The 13,841-nt window shown below is 35.3% G+C and overlaps 2 protein-coding genes across 2 annotated transcripts in view; one reads left to right on the forward strand and one right to left on the reverse strand.

Moving 5' to 3' along the window:
* Positions 1-12,808, forward strand: part of LOC111516380 (putative inorganic phosphate cotransporter) — a 45,338-nt gene extending 32,530 nt beyond the window's left edge. Inside the window, exons 7-8 of the mRNA XM_074184881.1 lie at positions 7,475-7,719; positions 9,117-12,808. Of these exons, the coding sequence (XP_074040982.1) occupies positions 7,475-7,719; positions 9,117-9,308 (437 nt within the window). The 3' untranslated portion in view covers positions 9,309-12,808. The remainder of the gene's footprint in view (positions 1-7,474; positions 7,720-9,116) is intronic.
* Positions 5,494-7,289, reverse strand: LOC141486622 (uncharacterized). Its single transcript, XM_074184883.1, has 2 exons — positions 6,017-7,289; positions 5,494-5,920 (listed from the first exon to the last, which is right to left on the reverse strand). Exons 1-2 carry the CDS (start codon positions 6,254-6,256, stop codon positions 5,546-5,548), a joined length of 615 nt encoding a protein of 204 aa, XP_074040984.1. The 5' UTR covers positions 6,257-7,289; the 3' UTR covers positions 5,494-5,545.
* Positions 12,809-13,841: the final 1,033 nt, after the last annotated feature.

Consider the following 13,841-nt stretch of genomic DNA (forward strand, 5'->3'; position numbering starts at 1 on the left):
TGGTGTCGAGGTACTGTCCAAGGGAGCGATTTGGAAAAACGAGATCGGTTCTGCCGCCGATCATGATTCCGCCCCATAGCATTACTGTACCACCTCTGTATGTGTGGACTTCCTGGACGTGTCTCAAACGTTCATTATTTCCAGGTCGTCTCCACAGTTTTACTCGACGGGAATCTGGATGAAATCCAAATCTGGATTCGTCTGTAAATAAAACTGTGGCCCAATCATTTGCATCCCAGTTTTGACGTTCTTGACACTACTCTAATCTTCTACCGCGATTGCCTCTCGACAAAGGTGGACATCTAAGTGGCCTTCTGTTGTGGAGATCAGCTTCATGCAGTCAATTTCTGACAGTATCACGACCAATGGTTACCTGGTGCGTCTGCTGCAACACGTTAACCAACTCAGGTGCTGTGATTGTTGGTTGTCTTCTTGCGGTTAAGACCAAAAATCGGTCTTGAACTGCAGTTGTAGCGCGTCCTCGCCCTGGATGTTGTTCGGCTGGACTGCCAGTTTCACGGAAACGCCGCCACAATCGACTGATAACACTTTGGGAGACCCCCAAACGAAGAGCTACATCATTTTGTCGCATGCCACCTTGAAGAAGCCCTACAGCTCTATTCATCTCAGCCAATGGTAAGTGATGGCGTTCCATGTTAAAGCACAATATTTCCAGTTCAATTGCTGAGCAAGAACTGCATAGAATGTACAAACTCGACACTTTCAGATTATTCATTTTAGCCGAAAACCTACAGTTTGTAAAAAACTTGATAAAAGATTAGTTACCGTTTTGCAGGCTTTGTTCAACCCATAGAAATCTACAGGGTGGTCGAGTGTACCAATTTAATTGAAATTAAACGACCTCATGCATTTATTTTTATGATATTTAGTATGTTATAAAAATATCCCTAGATTTTTCCGATGTGTGTACATACCTACTGTTTTCGATTTTTGAGATGATTTTCTGTCAATTTACAAGCATTGTTTGAGAAGCCCATGTATTTCACAATGCTAACCAATAAATCATAGTTAATGGTGTCGAAAGCTCGACTAAAATCTAATAGCACTAGCATTGTTACCTGTCCTGTAGCTCTTATGATATCGTCAGTAATGTGTAGTAAAACAGTGGTGCAGCTGTAAAATTTACGTAACCTGATTGAAGTGAGGGAATTAGGGACTGATTGCATAAGCATTCCTTAATTTGGGTTTCTAGAGCCAAAATTTTTGAAAGTACCGGTAAAATTCTAAATGCACGCAGGTCTTTGAATTCAGTGGGTAACTTTTTTTTGGTAAAACCTTTACAATCGCCTTCCTCCGTGCATTTAGAAATATATTTTCGGTTATACAAAAATGTATTTATTACATGCGTTAAGTAGGGAATAATATGTGGACAGGATATTTCAACCATATCAATACCCAATCCATCAAAACCCTCAGCTCTAGTCTTTATACTACAATTTGCTTCGTAGGAAAATAAGTCATTGATTTCATGAAATGTAAGCATGTTGGATTTATAAAAATTCATTATTTCATCAGATGGTTAAGTATGGAGGATAGACTTGATGAAAAATGTGTTAATATTATTTGGATCGTTTATCATATCAGGTATGTCAACATTTCTTTGAGGTAGGAATATATTATATCGTAAAGTCTTCCACATATCATTTGGAGTGACAGTGGAGTGACTGAATTGTTGCATGAAATATGCTTTTTTCTCTCTTTTAATTGATTGAAATGTGTAATTACGCAAATCCTTATATGACTGAAAATGAACAGCTGATTTTGTTCTCTTATACAGGGTGTCCCTGGACTTCCTCTTTTCCTCTCGGGAATGTATAGATGGGGTCAAAATATCACCAGTACTTCATATAACTTTTTTTCCTAAAATCCTTCGTTACCAAGTAACGGGCCCTCGAAGTTACAAAATGAAAAATGTTTTTCTTTGATAACTTTTCAAGTGAATATTCAAAATCATCCAAATTTTGGTAATTGACTAAACAAATGAATTCCGTCGATGAGCTTTCATGCAGGAATCAGTTGTTTTACTACAAAGTCAGGAACGGACTACCCCGATGGTCCACACCCCAAAACTTTGAAATGACAGATATTTTTCAATATTTTTCAACAAAATAAGGTTACTTGGACAATTTTATGAATAAAAGTACTCGTGTGGAAAGTCGATCGGAGCAACGAGTCTTGATAAAAATGTAGTTCTACTCGACGACATCAATCCCGCTCGTCCACAATAGATGGATTGGTAGAGGTGGGCCATATTCATGGCCATCTCGGTCTCCGGATTTAAATCTATTGGATTTCTTTCTGTGGGGGCATCTAAAAAGCCTTGTTTACGCTACACCTATTCACACAAGAGATGCATTGTTGAATAGAATAACATTACATTGTGAAGCCATACGAAACGACCCTGGAATGCTATTTCAAGTACAGAGAGGGTGTCTTCGCAGACTAAGAAAATGTATAGAGAGAGAAGGTGGTCATATCGAGCAGTTTCTGTAGCGGATTTTTCATTTCTGTTTGCTCTCGAGGCTCTTGAGTTTCGTTAGTTAAACGTGTTTGCATTATAAAAATTCGTTATGAACATTTTACCTATCATTTCCATTTTCCTTAAAAACTAATATTTTCGAATAATGGTAGACATCTCAGGATAAATGTTGTTGAATTAACGTTATCATTATTATTTCTGCTTTGATAATTATTCATTTCAAATAATGGTGGACGAGCGGGTTTGATGTCGTCGAGTAGAACTACATTTTTATCAAGACTCGTTGCTCCGATCGACTTTCCACACGAGTACTTTTATTCATAAAATTGTCCAAGTAACATTATTTTGTTGAAAAATATTGAAAAATATCTGTCATTTCAAAGTTTTGGGGTGTGGACCATCGGGGGTAGTCCGTTCCTGACTTTGTAGCAAAACAACTGACTCCTGCATGAAAGCTCATCGACGGAATTCATTTGTTTAGTCAATTACCAAAATTTGGATGATTTTGAATATTCACTTGAAAAGTTATCAAAGAAAAACATTTTTCATTTTGTAACTTCGAGGGCCCGTTACTTGGTAACGAAGGATTTTAGGAAAAAAAGTTATATGAAGTACTGGTGATATTTTGACCCCATCTATACATTCCTGAGAGGAAAAGAGGAAGTCCAGGGACACCCTGTATTTACTTTAGTGCCTTGTTTCTTTCAGTCATCATCATTTTTATGGGTGCTCTAGAATTTGTAACTCTTGAAGTTACAATCGGGGCGGGCCTATCAAACAAATTATTCAACGAGTTCAATAGGTAGGAAACTTTATCATCTATAGATTCTTAATCATATATTCTGAAAAATGATGTGCTGAGAAGGTCATGACGAAAACTATCTTCATAAAAATTTTTAAAGTTCCTGTAAGTTATGAAATTTGGCTCTGCCTTTTTTTTGTTGAGAAAATAGACTTGCAAAGGGAGGACACCTAAGACAGTATCTAGCAGGTCATCCATAACATAGTTAGCCAAAATTGGGCTCATTTTTGCTCGCATTGGAGTTCCAAAAATTTGTTTGTATATTCTGCTATCGGAAGAGAAATATGTATTATTAAAAAAAAGGATAAGAGACGTTTGAATTCATTTTAATGTATATTGCAATAATGTTTAATTCGATACTAATTTTTTTGAATGGATCTCAGACAAATGTCAAAATAAACGTTGCTAAATAACAAAACAACATCCAGACTTGCCAAAACGTAATTCTCAGGTAGTTGAATTCTATTAAATTTTGAGAAAACTTCAAATGAGTCTGTTATGAATTGAAGAAGTAATATTTTTTGGAGTGATTAATTTTTGGGAAAGAAAGTTTTTGGCTTTCTACTACTCCATCTTGATACAAAAAATTTTCTTCCAAAGAAAGAAAGTGATCAAAGTGAAAATAAGTAACTTTATACGTGGATGTGTAGATCATGCAAAGAAGCAACTTTCCTGAAACAGCTACTTTCATATAAACATTGAATTATACAGAAGATACTTTTCTCTACTCAGTTTGTATTTCAAACATTCGTTGTGGAATGAAAATCAGATATCATTCACTGGAGTTCTACTTTAAATGAATGGTAACAAATTGCACTTACATGGAACATTGTCATCCTCACTGGTAGACACCGATGTTTCGCCGTAAGACACCTGCCTTAAGGCAACATTGGATGGATTGGATGGATAACATTATAGAAAATACACACAGTTCATTCATGAATTACGATTTTTTTCTTCTAGTTTGTGTCTGAGAGTTGCTTCTTTGCATGATCTACACATCCATGTATAAAGTTACTTATTTTCAAATTGATTACTTTCTTTCTTTGGAAGAAGATTTTTTGTATCAAGATGGAGTAGTAGAAAGCCAAAAACTTTCTTTCCCAAAAATTAAAAGATGAAGTAGTAGAAAGCCAAAAACTTTCTTCTCCAAAAATTAATCACTTCTATAAATATAACCCCTTCTATCAAAATAAGATTCCTCTTGGCTGGGATTAAATCAAATAGGTGAATGAATGACATTACGATGTAGTCGATGACATAAGCAGATCAAGCTTATTCCGTGACATTCAAAATCGTAATTCATGAATGAACTGTGTGTATTTTCTATAATGTTATCCAATTTGGTACTGAAGAGCCTTGGGGCAAGTGAATTATGTCAGGGGAACGAATGTTTGGAATAAAATCAAACAAACTGAGTAGAGAAAAGTATCTTCTGTATAATTCAGTGTTCATATAGAGGTATTTGTTTCGAAAGATTTATTTCTTTCGTATAATTCAATGGTTAAATGCAAGTAGCTGTTTCAGGAGAGTTGATTCTTTGCATGATCTACACATCCATGTATATGGATTACATCGTTTCTTTGGAAGATTCACACATTTTTTTTGTATCAAAATGGAGTAGTAGAAAGCCAAAAACTTTCTTCGTCAAGAGTCTGTTATACAGGGTGTTTGGTAGCTGGGTGCAAACCTTTAAGGGGGTGATACAGTAGCCCATGTAGAACATATTCATACAAACATTTTTATTTTCTAGCGCGTTTTTGGTTTTTACGGAAACTTTTACGATTTTTAGTACAAAAACCCAAAATTGGTCAATTAAATGCTAATAACTTCGAATCTTAACAGAAATGTCCGGTTTTTAAAATTTATTTTAGTAGTCTTATGTGTCCCCAACCGTACTAAAGTAGTTTGAAGCACCATTATGTCCAAAAAAGTTATGTACAGAGCATTTAAACTTTACAAAAAAAGAAAGAAAATAAAAAATCTGACCTTTGATGCCAATTAAAAAAATAAATAAAATACATACAGGTGTTCAGACACCTTTAAAAACATGCTTAGTTATTGCTCTTTCGTTTGAGGTATCATTTACCTAGCTAAGTCTTAAACTTTTTTTATTAGGGAACCTGAACCAGTTAAAGGTCATAAATATGGATTTTTGTGGAATTAAAGAAAATAATGTTTTGTACTGTAAAAATTTATTGTTGGTGTTCAAAATGTCCTCCACCATTGAGTATACACTTTCTTCAACGATTTCGTACTTCAGTTGTGGTTACTTTCATTTGAATTTCCTGTTTCATAATTTCAAACGCTGCCTCTATTCGTTGAAGTAATTCTTCTCTCGTGGTGATTTCTGTTGTGTATACGAGTTCTTTCGCCCGACCCCACAAAAAAAATCCAACGAAGTCAGGTCGGGCGATCTGGTAGGCCAGGGGATGGGTCCGTCTCTCCCTATCCAGTTGCCAGAAAAACAGCGGTTCAGGTGTTCGCGGCAAGTCGTTTATCATGAATTCGAGGTAATTTTGTCCATTCAAATTGTCAGGCAAAATGTGTGGGCCAACCAATGTGCGTCCGATGACCCCAGCCCACACATTTATTGAAAATTGTCTTTGGAAAGAAATCTGAAACAAAAATGCAATAAAAGTAGTTAATATAGGTAACTAAACACGTGTTGAACATGGGTAATGAAATAATAATAATAAAAATCATTCATTTACCTGTTTTTTCCAATTTGGATTGCTGTCCTTATCAGCCCATTCATGAAGGTTGTGGAAATTAGTAATTCCTTCCCTGGAGAACTTCGATTCGTCAGTCCAGAGGATGGACTTTAAGAACCACGCGTCGTCAATATCTGCGTTTAGCAAAAAACGACAGAACCGTATCCGTCTCGCCGGATCCGTTTCCTCCAAGCCTTGCACACCCGTGCCGTGAAACGGATATTTCTTCTCGTTGTGCATCGTACTCCACACTTTCCATATCGAAAGGTTTAAATCTCTCGCTACAACTCTGATGCTAGTGGTAGGATCCGCTTCGAAGGCTGCGAGAATTTGCTCCTCAACATTGACATTATGTCCTCCTGGATTTACTGCAGATTCAGCATGATGAATACCAGATTCAGACAGCCTACGATATGTGTTGGAAAACACACTGACGTTAGGCACCCTGCAATAAAATAACTCATTTTTAACGTCTTTTGAAGGTGAAAATGGCAAAATTTAACTACCGCTACAATTAGAAATTGATTTACTTGCGGTTCGGGTAACGTTCTTGGTACAAACGTCGTGCCAGAGATGCGTTACCATCACCTCTGCCATACATAAAAATGATATCGGCTTGTTCATGACTCGTAAACTCAGCCATGGCAGCACACACAACAAAAAGTTCGATAGTCCAAAATAAACAACACCTGCAGGAGCGAAAGGCTACAACTGAACACGGTGAATTACAAAAATGGGGAACACAAAACCAACGTCTACTCGCAACTCGAAAGGGCAAAGCAGTGACTAGAGAACTTGTTTGGCCAACTAAACCGACCCGGCGAGGGGTCCAAGATGATTACTCAACTCAGGTACCTAAAAATTGATAAACTCAAAAGCAAGTTTATGGCCCTAGCATAAGGTCTAAATCGTAACAACAGAATGCATTCCAATTAATTAGCTTCAGGTCAAATTCTTTGTTGTAAAATGCCACCGGCACCGGCCTTTGTTCAGTTTTCTCTTCTTTCAAGTTGGGCTAAGTTTCTTATTATTCCATGTAAGTCTAAAAATAATATCGCATATTGCTTTAGGATTTTCGTTCAAAGGTTTTTGAGCTGAATTTCATTTAAATTACTTTTTTTAAATTTTTTCAAATATCCATATTTACGACCTTTAACTGGTTCAGGTACCCTAATTAAAAAAGTTTAAGACTTAGCTAGGTAAATGATACCTCAAACGAAAGAGCAATAACTAAGCATGTTTGAAAGGTGTCTGAACACCTGTATGTATTTTATTTATTTTCTTAATTGGCATCAAAAGTCAGATTTTTTATTTTCTTTCTTTTTTGTAAAGTTTAAATGCTCTGTACATAACTTTTTTGGACACAATGGTGCTTCAAACTACTTTACAAACTACCATGTTAGCCTACGAACCTAGATATGAGTACCTACATTTATAATCTTTTTTTGTTTTTTTAAGGTACCATTTTTCCAGCAATCAGCCTCACCATAGTAGCGTTCCTTACGAAAAAATATGCTAGTTATTCTGTTGCTTTGCTGATTATCAATGGCGGAATGACCGCTGGAGCTCTCTGTAGTTATCAAGTCAATCACGTGGATTTATCTCCAAATCATTCGGGAGTACTCATGGCAATCACAAATAGTTCTACAAGTGTTTTTTCCATTGTATCTCCATTAATTGTCCAATTCATCGTTACCGACGTAGTAAGTACAGCGAATAGCATAAAAATATGATAATTGAGAGATAGTTCCAAACATTAACTAGAAAGTATATTATTCCAAAAAAAAGATAGGAAAAACTACATAATGGTTAGGTTGATTTTTTTTATAATGCATCACAGATTCAGCTGGAGAGCGATGAAAGTTTATGACAATAAAAACAAGGATCAAGTTCACGGATTGGCTTCAGATACGTCGAGTAACTTCTTGTTTTCATTGTATGAGGTGTTTCACCTCCATGAATTTCAGTGAATAAAAAAAATTATATTGCATCTGAATTTAAGGGTTCCACAATTAGCAACGGCTCTGCTCAGGTTGCCAATGGGCTAATATCGAACCGGAATGTAGAATTTCGAGACCTTCTGGATCTATACACGATAATCAATTATGATCCTCATACGGCCAAAGTGAACTCTACACTACGGACATATTACAACACAAACTCATTTGATTTTTTAATAAATTACCAAAAACTCCAACCACGAAAATTTTGGCACATTTGTATTGGATGAGAAGCTCTTGAATACCAATTGCACTAAACGGTTATATTTTCTCAATATAGTCGCACTAAACGGTTATATTTTGTAAATATATTTTCTCAAGTATGAAACTCAAGTTGACTAAACATTAACGTCGCTAAAATTGGTTAGTCGTACTGTACATAGTTCCGCTGGTTGTGTGTTTGTTGTTTGTCCAAATGGGTACCAGTCTTGGTATAATATCGTTACTGGAATAGCAAAAGCAGCTTCCCAGAAGCTAGGACCACTATTTCGAACAAGAAAGTTCAATATAGGTCTGCTCTTTTTGATGCTTTGTAGACCTCTGATTATACTTTTTTGTAATTTTGCTCATGAGTCGAGCTCCACTGCTAAGTATAGCCAGATCCAGTTAGAGTCTATGTTATTAAAAGAGGGCCATTGGTCTGACTAGAGACCCAACTATCACAAAAGCAATCTTGTTAGCCTGAAACTTCGAAAGGAGATTGTGGGTCTGTCTGTTTTCTGAAGATACTTCCAAGCAAATTGCTCAGCTGACTTAGACAAATCCAAGGAGATCGCTACTTTCGAAAATTTTCCTGAAGCACAGAAAATTCTCATAACTTCTCTAACGATTTACAACTGGGAAACTGGAAAGGAAAAACAAAAGTCCTGGTGAAAGTTGTGTGGAACTATTTCTGATGACTCTATCAGAACAAGAACTGTAAGATTCGCTCTAGAGAGACGATCGTCGAAATTAGGGTGATGAAATAACTTGGCGCCACATTAACGAGCAGAATCGATTTTTCAATTTTCAATCATGAACGTTTATAGTAGCAACTATTTATATTTGTTGATAGGTAATATTAGTCAGTTCAACTTTAGTAATTAGGGATTTGTTTACAGACCAGTCAGTTGCAGTGGAGAATAATATTCCTCATAACAGCAGGTCTATATCTGTTTGCTGATGTATTCTACATCGTTTTTGGATCTGGAGAGGTACAGTCCTGGAACAACATTGAGGATGAAAATATGAAAAGGTGTTCTCCTGCTCATACGTTCGTCAATAAACTCGACAACGAAAGTAATAAGTATTAGATGGTTAACGGAAAAACATATTTTAAACTGACTTTTTTATATACAGTGCTTCTTAAAAGTAATGGATGAGTTCTATAAAATCTCGGTCAAAAATATTCGAAAAAAATGTGGAACTGATCGATTTTCATTCTGAAATTACCATTCGGACAATTATTCACTACTTCGTGCTTGAGGGTTTCCACCAATAATTTGTAGGTGGTTCTATGGTACACAACAAGTTTGACAAAATCAGTCGATGAAGCCACAACAATTTGTTAAACATAATTGTAATAATTGAGTTCATGAAAATGAAACAAAAGAATATAGAATGAAGAAATCACTTTTGTCCAATTGATAATTTGTCGAATTATTTGTTACGACCGGGTTCGATTTGTTAGACCATTCTCAAAGTCCTCAAATATACAATGATCGATATTTCATCAGTTCGGACTTCCATTGTCTAATATAATATAAACTGATTTGAAATCCCTGAAAAAAAAAATAAAAAGATTACCCGAAAATAACAATTTTATTTGAACAAAAACTGAAATTATAAAGAAATAACATAAAACCAAACAACAACCAAAAAAATAAAAATTTAAATAATAATAAAAGCTGAAAATCAAAAATTATTATTAACAAAAACTGAAAAATAAAAATTGAAAGATTTCAAACCAAGTTATGTCACGACGTTTCGATTGTTTACATCGAAGTTTACATTGCTGAGCACAAAAAACAAACACAGCGAGGAGAAACCAGCAAATCCGGAATAGCAGAGCATGATTGGGCTCATCAACATAATATCAAGTGGGCTCAAGCTGAAATCATCCACAAAGAGGAACAGTGGTTTAGGAGAAAATTCAAAGAAGCCGCGAATATGTTGTGCGACAACGCATTTAGTCAAGCTAGCGTAGAGATACGTAACATATGGGAAACTCTAATCAAGCGGGAAACAACCAACTCCCGCCAAATGGTCATTTCCCGCTAAAAACCAATGAAGCGGAGAGAGAGAAGAGGGGATAGGTGAAAGCACTCGAATGGCCTGTAAATAGTCGGATCTCGGAGGAATAAGTCCTGTTATCACCCGAACACGATTGTGGATACTAACAATCGAAACGTTGTGACATAACTTGGTTTGAAATCTTTCAATTTTTATTTTTCAGTTTTTGTTAATAATAATTTTTAATTCTCAGCTTTTAATAATAATTCAATTTTTATTTTTTGGATGTTGTTTGATTTTATGCTAATTCTTTGTAATTTCAGTTTTTTGTGCAAATAAAATAGTTTTTTTTTGGTAAATCTTTTTAATATTTTTTCAAGAATTTCAAATCAATTTATATTATATTAGACAATGGAAGTCCGAACTGATGAAATACACCACGAAACATTGTCAACCACCTTCAAACATACAATGATAGAGTCAGGTATCTTCAATAAGTACTTGAAATTACATATGTTACCTGAAGTGTCAATACCAATACTACACTAATAACTAATCATCTTCTACAATATATCACGATTTTTCTGAAATATTTCTGAATCTATCCATCACTTTTTGAAGCACTGTATATACGAAACAACACGTTACTTTGGAAGTAGTCACTGTCAGCATTGATTTAATGGTGATTGAATATTGATATGACAACAACGACTGAAAAAACAAAGAATTTTTGTTCTTCAATTTTGTTGTTATTAGTGTTGAAATTTCATCAGTTCAAATTTCCATTGTCTAATACTATATAAAATGATTTGGAATCCCTGACAAAACCAAAACAAATGAAAAATAAAAAAAAAGCTGAAAATAAAAAAAATATATCATGCAAAAAATCCTGGAATAACAGTGAAATAAAGTGCAAGTGAAAAATAGAACAATTAAACAAAAAATAAAAAGTGAGAGATTCCAAGTCAAGTTACTTGTTAGTTTCCACCATCGTTTTCGGGTGATTTATGGGTCATTTGAGTACTTTCAGCTTCACCGGTTTAGTGGGAGATGACCGTTTGGCGGCTGTTGGCCATTTTTCGCTTGATTATGGGTTTCCATGTATTGCGTATCTCCACGCTAGCTTGGCTGAATACATTGTTGGACAACATGTATGCGGCTTCTTTGAATTTCCTCCTAAACCAGTGTTTGATGGCCTCAAGAAAACCAGGCCACCAAACGCGGACTGCAATTCCAAGAATTGCATTTACCGGATACCCTGTGAGTGCGGAAAATCCTATATCGGTGAAACTAAGAGGCCATTGAAAGTTCGCATTGCCGAGCACAAAAAACACACACATCGAGGGGAAACTAGCAAATCAGGAATAGCAGAGCATGTTTGGAGCCATTAACATAACGTCGAGTGGTTCCAAGCTGAGATCATACACAGGGAGGAACACTGGTTCAGGAGGAAATTCAAAGAAGCCGCATACATGTCGAATAATGTATTCAGCTTAGCCAGCGTAGAGATACGCAACACATAGGAACTCATAATCAAGCGAAAAATGGCCAAATACCACCAAACGGTCATTTCCCGCTAAACCGATGAAATGGAAAAAAAGAAAGCAGGCATAAATGAAAGTACTCGAATGACCTATAAATAGTCATCTCTCGGAGGACTTAGTCCAGTCATCACCCGAAGACGAATGTGGATACTACCAAGTAACTTGGCTTTTTATTTTTTGTTCAATATAATTGTTACTTTCAGCTGTTCTTTTTAATTTTTCATTTGTATAGATTCTTTCAGGGATTTTATATAATATTAGACAAATGGAAGTCCGAACTGATGAAATTCAACATGAAACATTGTCAATCACTTTCATTACTTGTTTGCCGAAAACCTGAGTGACTTGATGAAATTTGAAATATGTTTATGATTATTGTATTATGAGATTAGAACAACTGTACCGATAACTTTTTTACGAGGAATTTTTTACGTGATGTTGCATATCATTGTTTGATAATTCAACAGTGTGATATTTATTTTTTTTATATATATATATATATATATAGATTTCGGTTGAACAACTGAAGATGCTGTGTGGGAGAGAGGGAGTATCTGGATTTTCAGTCAATACGCTTTTGAGAATCACACTTATTTTATTTTTATATTTTGTTGAGCTTCTCTCTGAGAGTTGAGACTTCTTCAGGACACTATAATGAAGATGCGATAGAATATAGCTTGAAAAATGGGCAATACTTACGATTGAACTGATTTCAAAACGTTTCAAAATTAATAATTATGCGAAAAACATAAAATTGAGACATTTTATACGTACTTAATTATTGATTTTGAAACGTTTGAAACTTCATTCACCGGTGAGTATTATCCATTTTCCGAACTATTTCCCATTGTATTTTTGTTATAGTATACTGAAAAGTCTCAATTCTAAGACAACAGCTCGACGAAAAATAGAGTGTATGTATATCTACATAGATACTTATTTATACACTGCCTATTGCACACTGCCTCTCTTTTCTTATTTATTCCATGTCAAGAATGAACTGTCATAAAAATAAAATACAAGCTAATTATCAACAATTTTTTTTTCCAGAAACCCCCACTTCGAATTATTTATATTTCGAAATTTTGAATGAACGTTTCTCTTTGTGAAAACTTTGTATACTCTTCAGCTAATATTTTTAAGTCAGCAAATCCAACTCTCGAAGGCAATTAAGTGCCTTAGAAATGTTTATTTCACTGTAAAACAAAATATATTCTCATGTAGAAAATACGGGGCTGTTTTGAAACATATATTTTGACTTTTCAAGAATAACTCCCTAACTATGCACTTTTGGAAAAAAATTAATCACTTGTTATTTCAAATATATGGGTTTTTTTCGAAATGAATACATTTCAAAAAGTAGCACTAGTTCCCACTTCACAGAACAATATATATTTTCAATATTCATTTTTTGCGTTTTCAAAATAAGGTTATAGTTTCATCTCTGTTTCTCCATACCGGTATATTTAAGGAGACTGAATTTTTGTATGTAGGTTCGTTATGCAATAAGAGAGAATTTTTCAATATACCAACTGGGGAGCCCCCATTGGGGATAAAAGGGCCGCCTTCATCACTGTTTCTCTATACCGCTATATTTTTGGCGGCTGAAATTTTGTATGTTGATTCTTTTTATGTTGTAGATGGGCATTAAAGAAGCATTTTCAAATATTCCAACTGGGGCGCCAGCTTCGCGGAAAAAAGGCGCGTCCATCAAACAAAATCATCTTTTCATATCTGTTTCTCCATGCCCTTGAGTTTTCAGTGGGTGAATTAATATTTGGTATCAGAATTTCACCTGTGCTGAACCGGGGCGGATCGCTGTCGCAATATAAAAGTCACATCTACCCTCGTGCTGAACAAAATTTCGGAATACAACCATTGCAAAGAAAAACATCGTCTTTTGTGGATAATTCAAGGCATTTTGTCGAACTACTAGGGGCAATTGAAGTCACACAGGAAGATCAACTAATCAGTTTAGACGTGGAAAGCCTTTAGACCTACGTTCCGGTAGAAGAAGCACTCCAAATCATACAAAGAAAGTTATCCGAAGACGGGAACCTGGAAGCTAGA

Source organism: Leptinotarsa decemlineata, unplaced genomic scaffold, assembly GCF_025532065.1.
Source record: "Leptinotarsa decemlineata unplaced genomic scaffold, Ldec_3_MD MMD2_tig00026358_RagTag_RagTag, whole genome shotgun sequence".
Taxonomy (NCBI): Eukaryota; Metazoa; Arthropoda; class Insecta; order Coleoptera; family Chrysomelidae; genus Leptinotarsa; species Leptinotarsa decemlineata.

What these genes read in the sequence shown, in the direction of transcription:
- LOC141486622 (XM_074184883.1), bottom strand. Translation starts at nt 6,256, where the DNA reads ATGCACAACGAGAAGAAATATCCGTTTCACGGCACGGGTGTGCAAGGC. An exon ending in ATCCAAATTGGAAAAAACAG is followed by an intron (nt 5,921 to 6,016) that starts GTAAATGAATGA and finishes TTTTTGTTTCAG; the next exon opens with ATTTCTTTCCAAAGACAATT.